At 41.2% G+C, this 18,607-nt stretch overlaps 1 protein-coding gene across 3 annotated transcripts in view; it reads left to right on the forward strand.

The window, feature by feature from the left end:
• LPGAT1 (lysophosphatidylglycerol acyltransferase 1) overlaps positions 1–5,833 on the forward strand; it is a 66,544-nt gene extending 60,711 nt beyond the window's left edge. For all 3 annotated transcript variants that reach the window (XM_075088960.1, XM_075088959.1, XM_075088961.1), the window contains exon 9: positions 1,687–5,833. In XM_075088960.1, the coding sequence (XP_074945061.1) occupies positions 1,687–1,838 (152 nt within the window). In that variant the 3' untranslated portion in view covers positions 1,839–5,833. The remainder of the gene's footprint in view (positions 1–1,686) is intronic.
• Positions 5,834–18,607: the final 12,774 nt, after the last annotated feature.

Genomic DNA, 18,607 nt, shown 5'->3' on the forward strand with positions numbered 1-18,607 from the left:
GTGTCATCCTACAGGGCAATGGGAGAGGCTTTTCACCAGTGCTACGGATATGCTCTTCATTGTACCAAAGCTGAAACCTCAACTGGAAATTCTGCGTACAGGTCCCTCACCCCCGTTCAAGAAATGCAAATTGACCTGGGAAGAGGGGCAGAGAATAGGCGCTAAGATGATTAAGGGGAAAGAGGAGTAATTTCTGTGAAGGAGAACGAAAAGTGCTTGGGTTGTCTCAGCTGGGGAAGTGAAGGATCGTTTCCTCTGTAAGATACAAGTTGTCTTGGGAGAGGAGGAGGGGAAGAGACAGTTGCTATCGGGAAAAGGAAAGTTGTTTAAACCAAAGGTCAGTGTTGGTACAGGAAAACCAATGGGCCGTGGAAGAACAAATGTAGCGCAGAATGGATAGGTAGAAGCTTATCAGTGAGAATTACTGGGGAATAAATGGTGTGGCAAATCTGCTTGTGTGTGAAAATACATATCAGTGAGAGGAGGATGAGACTCATCAAGGAGGTTTGTTTTTTTTTTTTAGGTTTTGGGGTTGTCTCTTTTTTAATTTAAGAGCGTTTATACAGGAAGAAAAGCTTTGTCTTAAATGCTTGATTGCAGTTCCTCCAGTGATTGCCAATGTGAAACATAGAAATCAGTTGCTGATGGGATCTAATTGCCCAAATTGTGTGCTTTCTGAGATTCAAAATTGACACTGCTATATCTTTACTCTTTGAATCATTCATCTCTTGTTCTTCTGTGAGTAGTTGTGACTCCATAATGCTGCAGCAAGTACATAATCTTCTCTGGTATATTTAGAGTTTTTATATTCACTGCTCAGGATTAACGACAGCAAAAGTAGTTCATATCTAGGCTTTGTGCGGCTCAGTAAAATGTAACGCAAATGATTTAATATGCTGATGTAAATGGATGCAAACAATTTGCTCATGATCGTAAAGCTCTCATGTATTCAGTCACATTTACTTTAGTGTTGTAAGTCAGAAAAAGACGAAATAGGGAAAAAGGCCTTCAGCTGCGTCAGCAGTATCCCCTGCCAGCCTTTCCCACCTAAACAGGCTTTTTGGTAAAATCGTTGTGGAAAACTCTGTGGCAAATTACAGTGCTTTCTTAGTCTATATGACTGACTGGCCAATGAATGTTCAAACATCACGGGGCGACTACTGTTTAAAAAAACCCAAATGTGTGTGTGTGTGTATATTTACATTTTCAAGAGGAACCTTGAGAATGTATGGGTGTTGCTTCTTCACAGTCTACAAAATCATTACCAAGCAGCTGTAAAGTTTAATATGGAATCCATTCAACTCGATCCTACAGATGTTAATAAAACTTCAAAAATAACACAGAAAACTTACTTGACGGTCAGATCTCCCTGTGGAGGTTGAATACAATGAGGATGGCTGCTTTTAAGGAATGCTTTGAAGTTTATGCTTAAAGGTTACATCAAATGAAATGGAAATTGTTCTTAATAATTAAGATAAGGGATTTTTGTTTAAATTTTTTAATTTTCTTGAAGATACCTGATAATGCCAGAGGATTTTTTTGAAAGTTGAACAGCGTAATACAGAAGTAACCAGTGAATTGTTTGTGGACACTGTTGCTGGGACAAACAGCGATGTTAAAGAATCGTGCGTTAAGGCTATTGTTCCTGCTGCGGAAGCTCTAAATGTGTTTTCTTTTCTCTTTTAGGAGCTTTTCCTCCACTGCAGGGTCAAACAAAAGCTATTTCTCGGGAGATGACTCTCAGTAACCTGTGGCTAGTCTGCATACAATCATTCGCGTTTTTGTCAGGCGGTATGTGGTACTGCATCTTTCAGTATTTTTATCATTGCCTATTTTAGAAGTGGAATGGGACCTGAGGACACGATGGGACTCCAGGCTTTTGAAATGGATATTATGTTGTATGTGCAAATGTGAATATTCAAGAGTAAAGGAAAATACTGGACAGACTCTTACCTCTCTTTGGGGGAATTTTAAACTCCACTGAAAGTGAAGATCAGTAACATAGTGACCTGATGATGTATTATTTTAAGAATTGTCTGTATTTTTAAAAACGTATACTCTCACCCACACTTAAGCAAATTCTGCATTTGGAGAAAAGGTGCAATCGTACGACCGCCGTAGAAGAATGTCTGTGACAAAAAAGCTCTGTCACTCCAAGTGTTTCTTGGCATTAGTTAGAGCTCAGAAAATTCACCAACTTGTCTCTTCAGTAGTCTGTACAGCATTGGTGTGGTAGAGGTTCCTCATTTGCACAAAGTCGTACCTTACTGCAACTCATTGTGCTGGAGTCAAAGATACTCGACAGAGCTGGTGGCGGTATCTTTGTGGCTACGCAGTCAGCGGTTGTTGTATTAGACACATTGACCTAAAACCAAGACCCAAATAAGATCCAGTGTCTGGTGTGTTTTGCGAGGAACTGGTCCTCAAAAATGCATTGCAGCATCATAGTGTGTTTAAAAGCTATCCACATTTGATGAATCAGCCCATGCCTGCTGTGGTGTTACCATCAGCTCTCTGAATTCTGTGTGCTACCAGTATCTCGTATTATGAGGAAACTTGGAAAATATAAAGCCACTTGGTTTATTTTCCCCATTTTGTTCAGAATGCACCTCGCCGATCGTTATCAGTTTTCAAAATGCACTTTTAAAGGTGAAAATACAGTGAAGGAAAGACACAAAACTTGGGGAATAGGGGAAAGCTTTATTTGTCACGCACTGGAAGCCAGAGCAATTCTAGCTGTTTCTGAAGGTCTGCTGGTGATTTTTAGCCACCTTTCTATTTTGTGTACTGCAGTCCAACCAAGGTGACCTTTGAGTGGTTTATAGAGGCCTTTTTCTCCCCGCTAGTTGCAACAGTGCTAAATATACTTGTGGGAGAGTTTAAATAATTCAATGCCAACCATCTTAATGTTTTGCTAAGGAGTAATAGAAGAAAAGCTAGTTTCTTAAAAAAAAAAAAAGAGAGGTGTAATTGCTATCATAAATCTATAGGGAGATACTACTGCAAAAAAAGTACGGTAAATACTCTGAATAACTACATGGAGGGCAGTATTAAGTAGCTCACCACTGCGCTAAAATCCTACTGGAAGAAGGATGACTTGAATTTAAAAGCAAACTGAACAGAAGACACTTTCAAATGTGTTAACTTAGGATACTTTTGAAAGGATGTCTATGATGTACGGTCTTCTGGCAAGTCAAGTTGGCATCGTGTTTATGTGATTATACGCAGATCTGAAAGAGCTGTTCCTAAAATAAAACTAATCTCTCTAAATACGAGCAGGGTAGCCAGAACCTCAGATGTTGGCATACTGCCTTTTACAGAGTAATTTTTACTGAGAACAAAGCAAGCCCTCAGTAGTTTTGGCTCTGAGTTAGCAATATTGATCCCCCTTCTCTCTCCCTCTCCTGCTACATGAATCACAGTGGGCGGCATGCAGAGTACAAAACCTAGCCAGTGTTTCCTTTGTGGAGGCAGCTGAGAGCATACCAAAACATGAGGCAATGCCGATTTCCCTGACTTCATGGAAAAATACCTAGCTGAATATGCCACCCTATACCCCAAAAGCAGAAGTTTTATCCTAAGGTAGCTCAGTGGGATGGCTGCCAAATGGTACACTGTAGTAAGCTCCCCTGAACTACGAGTCCCCTCATTGATTTAAAAGAACCACTGCAGCTGGGAGGCAAGGGATGATGCTTGCCTACAGCTTAATGTTTCAGGTGAGACGCTGTCTCTAAATCCCATCTCTCTTCACTCTGTCGCGCACCTGAATTCCGGTGTAATGTAAAATCCATTTCAAAAGAGGTAAGCCCTGATGAAAGGGAGGCAGTCCTGGAAGTATATTTTTTTCCTGTTGCTCTTGCTAAAGTACAGCTGATGGAATGAACGTATTTAATCCACCATTTTACAGGAGGGTGGTGGGGCAGCCCAGCGCCGTTACCGTGTAAGCTGTTATGTCTGCTGTGCGTGGGTGTAAACAGACTCTCAAAACCGCAAAATGCAGATGGCAAGCTTCTCACTTCTGTCCACCACCAGGTGATTCAATCAGAACCACGGAGATGCCCATAGTACCGCTGGTTTTATTTTGAGCTAGGACAGACTGGAGTGATATAAAAAGGGAAGTTTTATATAAGCAGATTGCACAGCAGTAAATCACATGAGGTTGCTCTTTATAGACCCTGTGAACTCCATGTCAGAGCATACTGGTTTTTCAAATGCAGTGTATTTTTTTTACCCCCCGGTTCCCCCAGTGGATTGCAGTCAATAGTGAGTGTTCACATGCTGCCGAAAGAAGTTAATGCGCAATAACGTTTCAGATAATACTTTGATTTATCTGGTACTGCTCATTTTTGGTTTGTTCCTCTGTAGTTCTTACTATTGTGAGACATTTGTTTTCAAGCACTGATTGTTGTTTTGGTAGGGTAAGTGAATGGTATTAGGCCTTAGGCTGCTTTCCTGCCTGCACTGGAAAACGTGAAGAAAACCTGATGCTGTGTGTCCTTACGGATGGGTTGCTGTAGATGACAGTGGAATGAAATGGCTGTTAAGAAACGTGGAAGTACCCTCCCAGCGTGAACTTGGATGCTGCTTCATGCAAGAGATTAAATTGGAGAAAAGAAGTTTTTCTATTAAGGGAAAAACATAAAAAGTATACAATATATAGGCAAATCTGTGCTAAAAATACTGTGCTGGTCAAGACCATTTGGAGCTCAGCAGGCTAGTTTGTGAAGTGTAAATTCCCGTCGGCTGCAGTCCGGTTCTACCGTCTGGCCGTCGGCCCATGTTTGGTTGCAGTGGGCATTTTGCTGTGCCATCCGTGGGCTTCCTCTTCTGAGGAGTTCGAAATGCCATTGATAGAAAATGATGTTAATAAACCGTACAGTTGATCACAAAATGGTTAATTAATATAACTTTGAATTTATATTGGGAGAAATATAATGGAAGAATGTATAAAGTGATACAGAATGGAAAAATCACAGAAAAAGCATTAACAGAAAGCTGTTGCATGCAGAAGTGAGAACGTAGCAACTTAAGTGTATTGCAGATAAAGACTGTTCTCTGCCAGGGTTGCACACAAAACATCTGTATGTTTCTATGTTTAATTGTTCATAAACAAGTTGTTACAGCTGAAATGATGAAAGTTCTACTGGTTTAGCATTACTGCTCTTCGGATGCCGTTACATGAAGAGTATCTGCCCATTCACAACGGGCAGTGTTTTCTTCGTGCCCTTTGGGGAGTGCACCTTCCTTACAGGTTCTCTAGTGGTTTATGTGTGGTTTTTCAAGGTTTTTCAACAATGATGTCTCTTTCAGGAGGGTTTTTGTTTTTTTTTTTAAGTTGCTGTCAGCAGATTTTGAAAAGCAAGACTTCAATTTACCGTGCTTGCTAGGAAATTAAGAGCTTCCCTCTCCCTCCTCCACCCCCAGCATCAAAAATAAGATGCATCTTATTGCAGTAAAAATATGATGATCACTGTGGTACTGTTCATTATTCACTTGTTCTGCAAATGATGTAACTGGTTGTTTTCTGTCTGACACTGCCATGAAGTGCTGTTAAATTTTTTCACCTGTTTGTACAAGATAATACAGATACCGCTCACTGTGTGTGACAGGATTCAACTGCTCCGCTTTGCCTTGACATAAAATTTTGGGACCAAAGTTACTTCAAACTGGGATTTCCAAATCACGAGACTGGGGTCAGGTGCATTCTCTTGATAGTCAGCTGGCGATTTTGTGGTGATCTGATACAATCACACAAAACAATTCTACATCTGGGGTACTGTATTGTTTGGAAATAATGGAGCCATATGAAATAAAGGGTTATTTTGCAAAATTCCATATGTGATAATTTTTACACTTTTTTTAAAAAAGAGAACAATTGGAAGAGCAAAATTGAAACCATACTCTGGTTTAAAATGTCTGCATGCGCTATGAACACTTCTGAGCAGCTTTATTTTTTTCTGTAAAAACCTGTAGGCTGCCTGGCTGTGATATAAAGAAGGCTTTAAAAGGATTCTATGCATTTTAAAACTTAAGCCTTTCATTTTATCATTGGATAATCAAGTAATAATATACTGAACAACTGTCCTATTAAAGTGAGTTAGTTCCTTAAAGTTACTCTGCAATGGTGTTCATTTTGTATGAAAAAAAGTAGTTTTCCTGATACCAGTTATTTTCACCTCCAATTTTCTCCTGTGTTACCTGCGTTTTTGTTTTGTATGATAAAATGGATGCAGAAGCCTGTAGTGACTCTCAATGATTTTTGCAAAGGCCTGGTTGTGTTTGGAATTATTTTACTGAATTTATTTCATTGGATTTTTTTATCAAATCTTTCCAGCAGCCAAGATGTCTTTCAGAAATGTAGACAGATACCAGAAGCAGCAATTCTCTACAGAGATTATTGGGTGTCTTTTTCCATTATTTTTTTTTTGCGTGTGTGTGGCAAAAATAAAGTTGATTTTTTTCAAGATTATTTAATGTGCTTCTAATCTTTAATAGATGAGATTATTTTCTTTGGTTGTACTTATTGTGCTTATATCCAGCAGTCAAACAGTCTCTACTGTGCTTAGAATAAACGCAACAAATAGCAAAACAGCACTTTGGTTCGCTATGCAGCTGCAGTCGTAATTTGTGATAGTGTTCCTTATTAGAGGCCCCATCAGGAAGGACACAGAGACAAATGTTTCTGTGCCAGAAGTAGTAAGGGGAGGAGGAGTGGAGCAGTAGGGAGGAGGGAGGGAAAGCAGCTTCTGTGGCCCTCACTCACTCCAGCGGCCGCTGGAAGCTTCACCGATGCTCAGGCTGCAGAGTTCTTCCAAAGGTCACTGCGTAGCAGTGATTTCCCCTTGAAGTTCCTGAGAGTTGAGGGCAGCCCAGGAGCAGACCCTGAGCCCCCATCGACCCTGGATCGCCACCATCCTAGAAAGATGTGAATCCAACCTTTTTGTGAGCAAGGCGTAATAATTTTGTAGGCGTGTACATTTTCTTAAGAGAGTCGTCTGTTTTCAAACAACCTCAGCTAGGCAAAGCAATACCGAGTGGAACAGTGCCGTGCATCCTGTGGCCCTGGCATCTCTTGCGAAGGACAGCTCGTAGCTCCATGTCACCTTTCCTGGTAACTGCTGGTGTGCAATGCTGCAATGTGCAGCTAAGGAAAAAGGAACCCCCTCGGAGCATACTACAACATCTTGCACAATTTCCAAAACAGCACCATGGTTGTAGTTACGTCTACCTCTTTGTTTCCCTTCTGGGTTTTGCCTTGTTTTTCTGTGTTGTCTTTTCCTGCGAGGGATGGGGGGAATCGGGGAGGGAGGTGGTGGGAGGGAAAACTTGAAATCTGACTATAAGACACTGGTGGGGGATCCAGTGCTCAGCAGCTGTGTTGTCATATCCAAAAAAAATTGGTTTTAATTCCTGCCTAGTGTGAAATGTTTATTTTTAAAAAATCCTTCCTTCCAGAAAGGAAAATGTGTTCTTAAAAAGAAAAAAAAATCCCTCTCTTGGCTATGAGAATGTCAGCTGTATGGGTTGTGGCCATATCATGACACGCTGATCCGATAGAAATAATTTTTTATCTCAGGACTCTTATCTTGTATTTTACTCTTCTTGTAACTCTCTCAGGTTTTTCTGAAAATGCTGCTCTGCATTTTTAAATATGACTAATTTCAGCTGGGGTAACAAATAAAAAAGGGGTGTGAATGTCACATGTGCACGCTCTGGTTTACAAAGGAAGAGCTCTTGCTGATGCAAAAAAATATGTACCCCATACTGGAAGGCTCGCTGCAGGTTAGCTCAGGGCACAGGGGAGCTGCTGCGGTGAGGGTGCCGTTCCAGCTGTTCCTCTCCCTCAATCCCTCCCTGCCTCCCCAAGAGCCGCCGGGAGCTTCATATATACTGCAAAACAGCACGCTTATCCCATGGGGCACGCAGAGCGAGTACGTAATGTTCTAGCTGATGTAAACGGGTGGCTTCTCGCAAAAGAAGTTGCAGAGTGATGGGCAAAGCTGTAAGGATGGGGCTCACAATGGGCCGGGAGTCTGAAGTATGGGCAAAAATGGGCATCTGAGGTGGTCAGACATGTTACATGCTAGTGTTAGTTTTGAGATCACGGTATCGCCTTCCGCTCTCTTCGGTTGGTTGTCCTTTTTAATATCGGTCTGGTTTTGTACTGAGTTAGCCAGTCAGTTTGATTAAGGTGGAGAAGTGATACCATCAGGAACTTCAGAGCAGCTAGTGCTAGCATCTAGCGCAGCTGAATGAAGGTGCTTATATTTTTATTTTACTTGGAAAAAAAAAAGTCGTAGAATTGGTTGTAAATTACACTATTGCACAAGTACTAAAGGCTGACAAGAATGGATGGGTTGATCCGTGCATATTAAAGATGGCAGGGAGCTCACTGGATAGTGATGTACGGAGCTTTCGGAAAACTGGGCAAGCGGATGTTGTGACAGTGATAAATAAGATCAATCTCCAGGTCTGTGCACTGAGTCAATAATAAGCTAACCTCAGTAAGGCCAGTCAGCGTGGCTTTGGGAAGAAGCAGCAATGGTTTTGCTAAACAAAGCTACACTACTAAACTTGATGAGAGGCAAAATGTGGCTGACGATTGTGTGACAAAATAGTTGAGGTTTTGTAGTCTCACTTGAGAATCTGAAGGAGAAAAATTATAAAAGGTCAATTTATATTAAATTGCTTTTGAAGAGAAAATTTTCTATTTGCAGTTAACTAGTATAATTCTCTGCAGATCTGTTCAGCAATATATGATACTTTCATAAATTATATGAAATAAAATACAATTTTTTTTATTTTACCAATTTGTTATTTATGAGGACAAGTCACTGAGTAGTCCAGATTACTTAGTAAAAAGTGTTTGACAGCAAGCATCCAAACAAGCAAAAGGAAGGTCATCTGGCCACAAGGATTAGACGAAGAGTTTGTCAGGGAGAAAAATTGTCCCAGTAACAGTGAAAAGAATTGAGAGACTCCAGCAACTGATGGCTGTGTATGACTTTCCATTGTAAATAAATACATATATATAAATAAAAGGCCAGATTTGACCCTTGGAGCAGATCTGCCAAGTAGGAGCAGAGGGCAGGAGAATTTGTCTGCAGCATTAGGGAGGCCGTATATTGAATATTGACACAAAATGGCTAGACAAGATGGAAGAAAAAATTTCTAAACCCGGCTTTCCATCCCCATGGTGTCCTTGCCTCCAGGTTAGGCATGGCTGGCTGGCTGACTTTGAGCTGAAATAAATGCTGCCCAGTCCTTAGTAAGGTTTTCTTCATCTCTGAGGGGTGGCTGGCTGCTTGCTGTTCCTTCCAGCTCTCTTGCCTTTGGAGAAACTGTGCACTCCCAGCTCTGGGCTGTAACTCCTCTGCTTGTTACACCCTGGACCTTCTTTTTTTTTTCCTTGCACCAAAATCTTAGTTGTTTTTTAGGGAAGAACCATTCCCCTTCATCCACTGGCTCTCCCCTCAGAAGCAGTAGACTCCATCACACAAGAGGGTAGATGCTGACACTTCAGATTCAGATGCCATGATGTTAAACACTGCTGCTGATTAGCTTCTGTCACATCCGCACCTACCTCCAGGAAGCCCAGCCAGCAGGTCTCTTTCCTTTTTCTTGTGCTCGTCTCCGTTCCTGAGGAGGAGATGATGGGTACAGCAGCGCTGTGAAACCCAGCCTGCCAGCGCTTTACTCCAAGGTGAAGCTGCCAGGTTTTCCTTTTCCTCCAAGGTGAAACTGCTGGGTTTTCTTTCCCCCTCCATGCTTTTGAAAACACTGAAGATGCCTTTGTGGTTGTTCTTGTTCTTGTTGTGTTCCCTTATCTCTGTGTTCCTCTTAGGCTGATGCACTGGGTCTTCCTCAACAGGAGGCATCTGAAGGGGAGAAACCCAGACGTAGTAGATCGGGCTGTCCTTCACCTGTATCTTGAAATGCACAAGATGTTACGCGTCCCTCTGAAAAAGAGAGAAAACTCCCTCCACTGGACAAGATGGTAATTTTCCTGCATTGAAAATGATAAACTTAAAATGTGTAGAACAGAACTGATGGCTTGGTTTGGGGTTTTTTTGCCACTGCTTTGACTAAATACTCCCTTGCAGCTGGTACAAGTAGTGGAACATTTTACGTGGACTGCTTTCTTACACCACAGCCAATGGCTTACAGGGCCTGTGCCTGACAAGCACAATTTTAAGACCCTTCAGAGCTGGGCCTCATATGCCATGCTTAGGGTTGGGTTGTTTTTCTAGGAAGCTTCTTAGCTAAAACTGATGACAAAAGTAAGTATAAATATTACTTTAATAGACCAGTAGAGTCGTAAAACTAAGCTCTGTTAATTGCCCACAAGCCTGCAGTAATATTTGCTGAAACAATGTCAATTAACCAGTGCTGGATTAATTTCTGGCAAATAAATTTTCTGCCACTTCTGTTTATTCCAATACTGAATATTGATTCCCTTGTCACTTGAAGTTGTAGCTGATGGGTTTTATTACTCCAGCCAATGCCCTTCAGTAACAGTGATAAGGTGTGGTTTATGTTTACGCTACAGCTGTTATTTCACATTGAGAATGGTGGTATGTTCTGCAGACAGCCAAGTATTTGCTAAGCAGACAGAAGAATGTGCATGGGAGGGCAGTCTCCAAACTGTGCCTGTACACCTACTACTGTGTGTCCCTGACACAAGTATGTTGGTTGTGCTGAGAGAAGGATCTGGATCAAGATGAATTTTTAGCCATTTTAGTCAATAACAGCATTAGTCATTGAACAAACCTTCCCCCCCCCCCCGACACACACACAGACACACACACAGAGAGACAGAGACAGACAGAGACACAGACAGACACAGACACAGACACACAGACACACAGGCACACACACAGGCACGCACACACGCAGACACACACAGACACACACACAGGCACACACACAGGCACACACACAGGCACGCACACACGCAGACACACACAGACACACACACAGACACACACACAGGCACACACAGAGGCACGCACACACGCAGACACACACACAGACACACACACACACAGACACACACAGGCACACACACAGACACACACACAGACACACACACAGACACACACACAGACACACAGACAGACACACAGACAGACACAGACACAGACACAGACACACACACACACACACACACACACTCTGAAGCTGTAGCAACCCAACTCCTGGAAGACCGCAGACAGGGTCAATTAAAGCTACAAAGGTAATCTGGAAAAAAAACTTATTTTAGTGGAAGAATAGTCTACTCTGTGTAGCTTATCCAAGGGTAAGTAAAATACAATTCTACTGTGTACAAGTACCCAGCAGGTACTGCCACTCATGGACTCCAGTCTGGAAGAAAAGGTTTAAGGTGGAGCAGTTCAGTGCGGAATATAGCTGAGTTCCAAATGGGGCGAGGGGAAAGCCCCAGCTTGGGTGTGTGTCCCTCAAGCCTCGAAATCAAAACTAGTCTTAAATATTTTATTAGAGCTGAAATAGAAGTAGATACTGTTTAGCCTAATTACAGTGGGAGGTTGTGACCTACATTATGCAGGTAACTAGACTAGATAATTGTCCTGATGGTTTTTGGCCAAAAAGCCTATGCAGCTTCTAATTTTATTAGTAGCCAGATGGCCAATTCTTTTTTTAGGCCTTTAACTTCTCAACACAATGTTTCCATTTTCTGCTTCAGGCTTTCAAAGATCCTGATTTTGCAAGAAATAGCAACAAATAAAATACTAACTTTTCAGACTACTCAATAATTTTTATGTTTGGAGTTAACTATTAAAATGCCTGCCTTCATTATGTAAACACAGGTGATAGGAGCTGCAAGGAGACTCAGGCCCCAGATACATCTGAGCTATTATCATCACACCTAGAATAGCCAGGACAAGCACCTCAGGGAAAATTGTAAGGATCCCTGGAGTGGACAGGCACTAAATAGCCTTGCTATATATAGGGGTTTTCTTCCTGACCCTTCCATTAGAAGCTGGCTTGATGTCCTGGCCCACTGAAATTTATATCCCTTTTCTGTTTTCATTTTAGTTTGCAGCCTCAGTGTTGGTTTTGTTTTGTTGTCCTGCGACATTTTTGAGCCTGGGGAGGTTAATGAGCCCTGCAGGCCACTTACAAGCCCTTCCAAAAGTCCACTTTGTTTCAGAAAAAGCTTCGTTCGTTATAAATGTTCTATCTCCTCATTTGTTGTTCCTTCCCTCTTGTTGTGTTATGAGAAGTTTAAACAAACAAAAAAACCCGGCTGTAGCTTTTTTTCCTACCTTTCCTGGTTTTACATACCTCTATCCGTTCTACTGTGACTGAGGATGTCTCTGAACTATGTCAATTTCTGTTCCCATTCTGGTAGATCCATCACCTGCATAGTTAAGTTCCTTCTGCTTTTTATTACAACATTCAGAGAATTGATTGTCCTACCAGTATAATTTATTTAAATGCTTATTTAAATACAGCTTGATGGTGAGAGGATTAGATTTATTAATGGATTTACCATGAGTGATTTCCTGACTCCAGTGAAACATATATAAATCAAACAGTAAATACATTAGCAGCTACAGAAAAAAAAAATCTGCTGCCAATAGTTCTTAATTTCCTTCACAAAAATACACACGTTTAATTTTATTGCATAGTGAAGAAGACTAAAAAGATAAAGCTATTCCATAAGGTAAAGTGAGCAAACAGTGAATTTACCTCCCTCATCCCAGTCTTTCTGTCTTTAAAAAACAAACCAAAAAGCACTCAAATGAGGGTAAGTTTGACAAGCTTCTGCTGGTATCTCCCTGAAATCTTTGAGAACCAAGCAGTTGTTTAGAGAAACCAACCTGCTGCTACTCTGAGCCAGAGCCACTGGTCGAGAGCTCTCTGGGGAACAGCTCTATCTCCCAAAAGGATCTATGAAGGGTTGGCCTACGATTTTTATTTGTGGTCCCTTAATTTTTTACATGAAAATAAATCCAAAATACTCTGTTAAGCCAAAGGGTGAGGATGTGGAAAAGCTACATATTACTATGTAGAAAGCTCCTGACCTTTATTTTCTGGTTGGCATGTATCTCTCCAGCGCTTCGTTGTGTAAGGAGGTATTATATATGCTGTGTATGGTGATGCAGGCAGCAGAGGAAACCTGAGTGTATTAAGGGTAGATATCACAAGGTCAGAAGTGCTAATTGCACTAGTTAGTGCAATCCTGACTAAGAACAGTTACATGACTTTATTTTTAATGAGCACAAGGATTATGGGAGTTTAGGCAGAACAATAATCTATTTTTATCTCGTATTTTGTAAGCTCAGAAGATGAGTCAGGAATAAGGTGCACAGTAAGAGAGGCCAGAGCCATGGCTAAATGAACAAACCTGCAGGAACAAAAAGTTCCTTCCTTCGCAGCACTGCACGGAAGTCTCCAGGTTACAGCAATAACCTTTACTTGATATTGAAAGTATGTGTTACAATGACATGGTAGTGTACAAGTGTGGCACCCACCTAGGAAATTTAGTATGAGAAGATTTTTTTTTTAAATACTTCAATGTTTGCAAGTCAGGAGGGAAAGAAAATATATTTTGCTAACAGTTAATTATACTTATTTCCTGTAATTGCTGCATCATCTGCTATTGAAGGTTAAGAAGACTAAAACTTAGCCTAACCTTAAAAAGGTTAAAAGAAAAAAACAAAAAGCAATAACAAAAAAGGAGCTGTAGAAAATTGCAGCTTTTCAACTGATCAGTCTTCCTCTATGTCATAATCTGGCAAAAGGGTTATAAGCTTTAGGTTTTAACTTTGTCAGAGATTCTTTAAAGACAGCTCATGGTTGCAAGGAATAAGAGATTCCCAGTCTGTTCGTTGGTCAATTACGTTGCCATTACTGTACAGGGCACTTGATTAGGATATGCCCCAAGGCGGCACCGCGTAGTAGTTTCACGGGCTACAGGCTGAAAGTAAACCAGGCCAAACTCAAACCATAAGGTTCCTGTGCCTAAACCTGACAACTGAATAAGCTACGACTAAGAATCTGTTTCTGGCTCTTATGTGCCCTATCATGTTTGGGGCTGCATTGATTTTTAATTATGATTCTTACAAAAATAATTTTAAACTTATTATTAGTTTTAAAGCCTTGTGCTTTTGTGAAGGGACTAGATGTTAATCCCAAATGCTTTGTTTAACACCCGTATCTTCCAGAATCAGGATGCAAGATAGTACGTAGGCATTCGCCCTAGAAAGACCATGGTATTTCCATTAAAAAAAGGGGAAAGAAAGAAAAAACCCCACCCACGTTTCTTTGAAAAGGGAGCCTATGTTCTTAGATCACTGCTGTCAATATATGCCTCGAAGACAAAGCTAGGTGTCAGTTACTGCACACTTGTTACTGTGATAATTGTTACTTAAGAGTAAATTAATTAGCAAGTGATAAGGTGCATTGCAGGAATCTTGGGTTATGTGTTTCCATAAGGAGTAGCAGTTGACATACACTTTTATACAAAATATATGTTCTCTATGGAAAGGCTACATGCTGAGATTTGCTTACTCTCTTCCCTGCCTCGTGCACTGACTGCTAGTAATTAAATCAAACATCGAAGACGGTATCTCCTTTCTGCCAGGAAGACATTTGCACTTCTGAAAAGCTGGAGGCAGACAAAATCGAATCAATGGGAAAGTCAAAACAACTTTCTACATCTTGAGAGATGAGAAAGGGGACTCATAGCTTTTAAAGGTTCATTAAATCTCATTTTGGAAAAGGATGGGGATAGAAAGCTAGCTTGCTTCTTCCACCGAGGGTGTCTCTACAAATGCAGCCTAGCCTGGAGAATATAGGCTAGTGTAGGCCCAGCATCTACAGTTTGTCAGCTTACTATCTGCCCTTGAATTGAATTCAGGATTGGGTTCAGAAAAGAAAAGTGTGACTCTTTCTCCTGTCCTTATAAACCTTTATAAAACTCTTCATGCTTCATTTGTTTTTATCACTACCTGGCCAAAGTTACGTGTGTTTTCAGTTGTCTCCTTCAATATGCGATTCTAAAAAGTGGTAGGTCCCTGTATTCCAGCACGTTTTTCCAGGGGGTTGAAAAGATTATGAAGTGCACCCCCACTATGCTACATGAGCTGGCTGAATCATTTGCAGTACAAGCATCGATGTGGACAAAATATTTTCTGGTGATTAATCTTAGTTGGGAAAGTACAGTGAATTGCGTCATCCTATAGGGATTTATAATAACAGTTAATAATTTAGTCTTTTTTAGACTTTTTTAGATGTTACCTTTTCAGATAAGACCTAGACCGTGATTTGTCCTATATCAGAATATGGCATTAATGTCAGCAAAAGTTAAACTGGGTCTGATTTGAATTGTGCTGCTCTTTCCTCAGTCAAGCCAAATCCCCGTGGTACTGAAAACGGGGTGGTTTAACATTTGGATTGCTATTTCATGACTAGGATCCTGTTTAAGGTTGAAAACAAGAAGCTTAAGAGCACATGGAGAAACTGAATTTTAAGGTGAAGGATAAAATGGTGGTTTCAGCCATGCACAAGGCTGTGTTTGTTCTTTGTACTCCAAACAAAGAGTTGCCACAAACATAATTGCACGGGCCAGCCTGCAGAAGAGTCTTGACTATTGGCAAAGTCCACAGTTCCTTTAGGGTTATAACTGTCTCTGAGAAACTCTTCCCAAATGTAAAATCCTGCCGGCAATTATCTGTTGCAGCTAGAGAGAAGCATGCTATTTCTGTCTAATTTTCATTTGAAGGTTGGGGAACATCTCTAAAAGAACAGCTGGTAGCCACCAGCTGCACCTGGATTGCTCAATACCTTACCATCTGAATAGTGCAGAATGGCAGTATTACCTCGCGTGCTGCGGTTCTGCAGAGGCTCTGCTACCTCAGTTCTTCAGGACACTATCTTCCAATTTGCATCATCGGTGGAAGTTTCCAGTACTGAAATGTTAGAGTCCTTCATCCCCTCCAAAAGACGATGGCTAAAACAGAGGATTAGTACATCTGTGCTGAGATTTTTGGACTGGACATCTTTTTTATTTTAAAAGTTCTTTCAAATAGGTTGCTGTCATTAGTTTTCTCTGGTGATGAGGCAGGTTACCAATTATGTTACATCCACCTGCTCTGTGGTAGATACGAGGTATTTGCTAAACTGTCAACCAGATTTACTAGGAAGGCCTGGGCTTCAGTGGCATTGTCGTAGCATCTGTACCACTTGCTGTGCTGTCCCAAATAGGAATTTCTCAGACCAACAGCTGTGGGATCTTGAGCTTGTGCTCAACAGTGACTGAGAGATTTTACAATAAACGTTTCAGCTAAATAGCCAACAAGAAGCTGCTCTTATATTTGCCTTACTTTCTCCCTGCTCCCATGCCATCCCAGAGCTGGGAAGAACTCTGCTGATGATGTTCTCTCTGGATTTTTAGCTAGTAATGGCTCATGCTTAAGTCTCATGTGAGGAGAAAGCTCACTCACTTATCTCAGGACTGCACAATAAAGAACAGAAAGAGGTGTGAAGGTACTTCTGTTCAGCCATGTCACACACCTACAAGAAAGACTTTGAAGGATATTTAGAGATTGCAATTTGCTTTAACATTTGCATAGAAGTGGAAAAAAAAAGGCAGTAAGTGCATGCATGGCAAAATTAAGGAGTGGCATTTACAGCTGCTTAGTTTAAGGTGATGAGTAAACATGATGTGAGGGATGCATTCCATTTTTGCACTGTACTGGAAAGCCTTTTCCCCCAGATTTATAGAACATTAATTTTTATGTTTTTATTTTAAGTCATTATGAATCTAGGAATAGCATTAGTTATATAGAGAGCAAATGTGAGAGCTAGCAAATGTGTTGAGATTTCATTCCTGTTTTATACTGTGTAATGACTTTTTCTCAACAAAAGATGTGTCAGGGAGGGAATCAATTTCAAAGTAAACGCCTGAGGCTGAAGTTGGGACACCTGATTGCCTAGCTTGGGTGAGATGCCCAGTGGAAGAGTACTGCTCAAACACGGGCTCTCAAACCAAGTCAAGTCTACATCACTGGGTAACGTTTAAAACACAATCTGCAATCAGTTCCTAGTGATGTGCACAGCCAGTGAAAAGCGGCCTCTGAAGGTGCCTGTTCGGAGCAGTGCCTCTCCTTTCTGCAGTACTGGCTCCCCCCAGGTTCCCCAATGGCTGGGAGCACTGGTGTCTTAATTCATGGTCCTTATCTCATTTACCTGTGGCAGATGACGAGCTTACTACTGCACCTTTCAGTTTCTCTGCTAGTGGTCATGGCTACATTACAAAGTCGTAGATGGGCGGTATGCCTTCAGACGTTTACATTCAGAGCATGGCGTATTGATTTGAATGGGCCCTGATTTCAGTTTGCATTAACACACCAGGCCAAGAACTGAGGCAGCAGAGGGCTGACCAATAAGGCTTGTCAGATTTCACTTGCGCTGGTCCAAGAGGTTACCAAACTCACAGCCAGAGGAGGAGAAAAAAGTTCAAGGAAGAAAAAAACCATTCTTTAGGACAAGGGTCTGGTGAGCTCACCACCAAAGACAAGGTTATGGAGCAAGTGCTCAGTATTCACCTTTATGGGGGTTGGTTGCCCATTCAGCAGCAATTAAATGCTCTACCCTGCCCTCTTTTGAACTGTTCCTTGCTAGGGGACCCATAGTATGTGTATTACAATGTGTCTATTCCTGCCCTTTACTCTTTTCTGATATAAGCACCTTATGTCTAGCTCGTTCTTTCCAAAAATCTGAAGAAAAATAATTACTCGACTGAAGCAGTTAATTTGAATGTAAGAGATAGGAAGCAGCTTTGTAGAAATAAATATGTACAAGCTTAGAGTGTTTTAATTGAACTGCCTCAAGCATGTGCTAGCGCACTTATTTTGCTCGGAGACGTAGCTTCCACTGCTCCTGGTAAGTCTCCAGATGCACTAGTTGTGTTGTTGTAAGCAGTACCTTGAACTGGTGCTGCTGTGCAGCTCTGCATGTAGACTGATTTCTCCCTTTTCTCTCCTACATCTACTACTGCAGAACGAACACCCTGAGTTAAGAGTTATTATGATGGTAAAATAGCCTGCTCTGACAAATGGTATCAAGCTTTGAAAACAGATTAGCATAGCCAAACAGAGATGATCTTGTTCTTACTTTTAGAGAGAATGAGAACAATGTCTTAAGAACACCGTGTCACCTGCTCCTCGGACCTGTTCTCATGGGGGCGTCTGGTCGCGTCCCTGACGCAGGGTGGTAATGGGAACATTGATCCCTATAAGCGTATGCCTCTCATCCTTGTTGACTAATGCACGCTAATAGATACTGTGGGTGAAGCACCGTTATGTAATTGTGCTTGTGTTGCAGACATTCAACCTCCTGTGACATAACAGATCCTGTATTAAAGAGAGAAGCAGCTTTATCCTAAGTATTTTTGCTAATGTGAACAGACCTAAACATGAGCAGATGCACTGCTGCTACCCGCAATGTTATGCCTGTATGCCATTAATAATTTTCAGTTTAAAAAACATATATTGTTTAATTTGTTCATAGAGAAAAAACAGATCTGTGGGTTCTGAAGATTTTGTAGTTTAGTATGTGTGGTGTTATAAAGTCACTA

This window comes from Phalacrocorax aristotelis, chromosome 3 (genome assembly GCF_949628215.1).
Source record: "Phalacrocorax aristotelis chromosome 3, bGulAri2.1, whole genome shotgun sequence".
Lineage (NCBI taxonomy): Eukaryota > Metazoa > Chordata > Aves > Suliformes > Phalacrocoracidae > Phalacrocorax > Phalacrocorax aristotelis.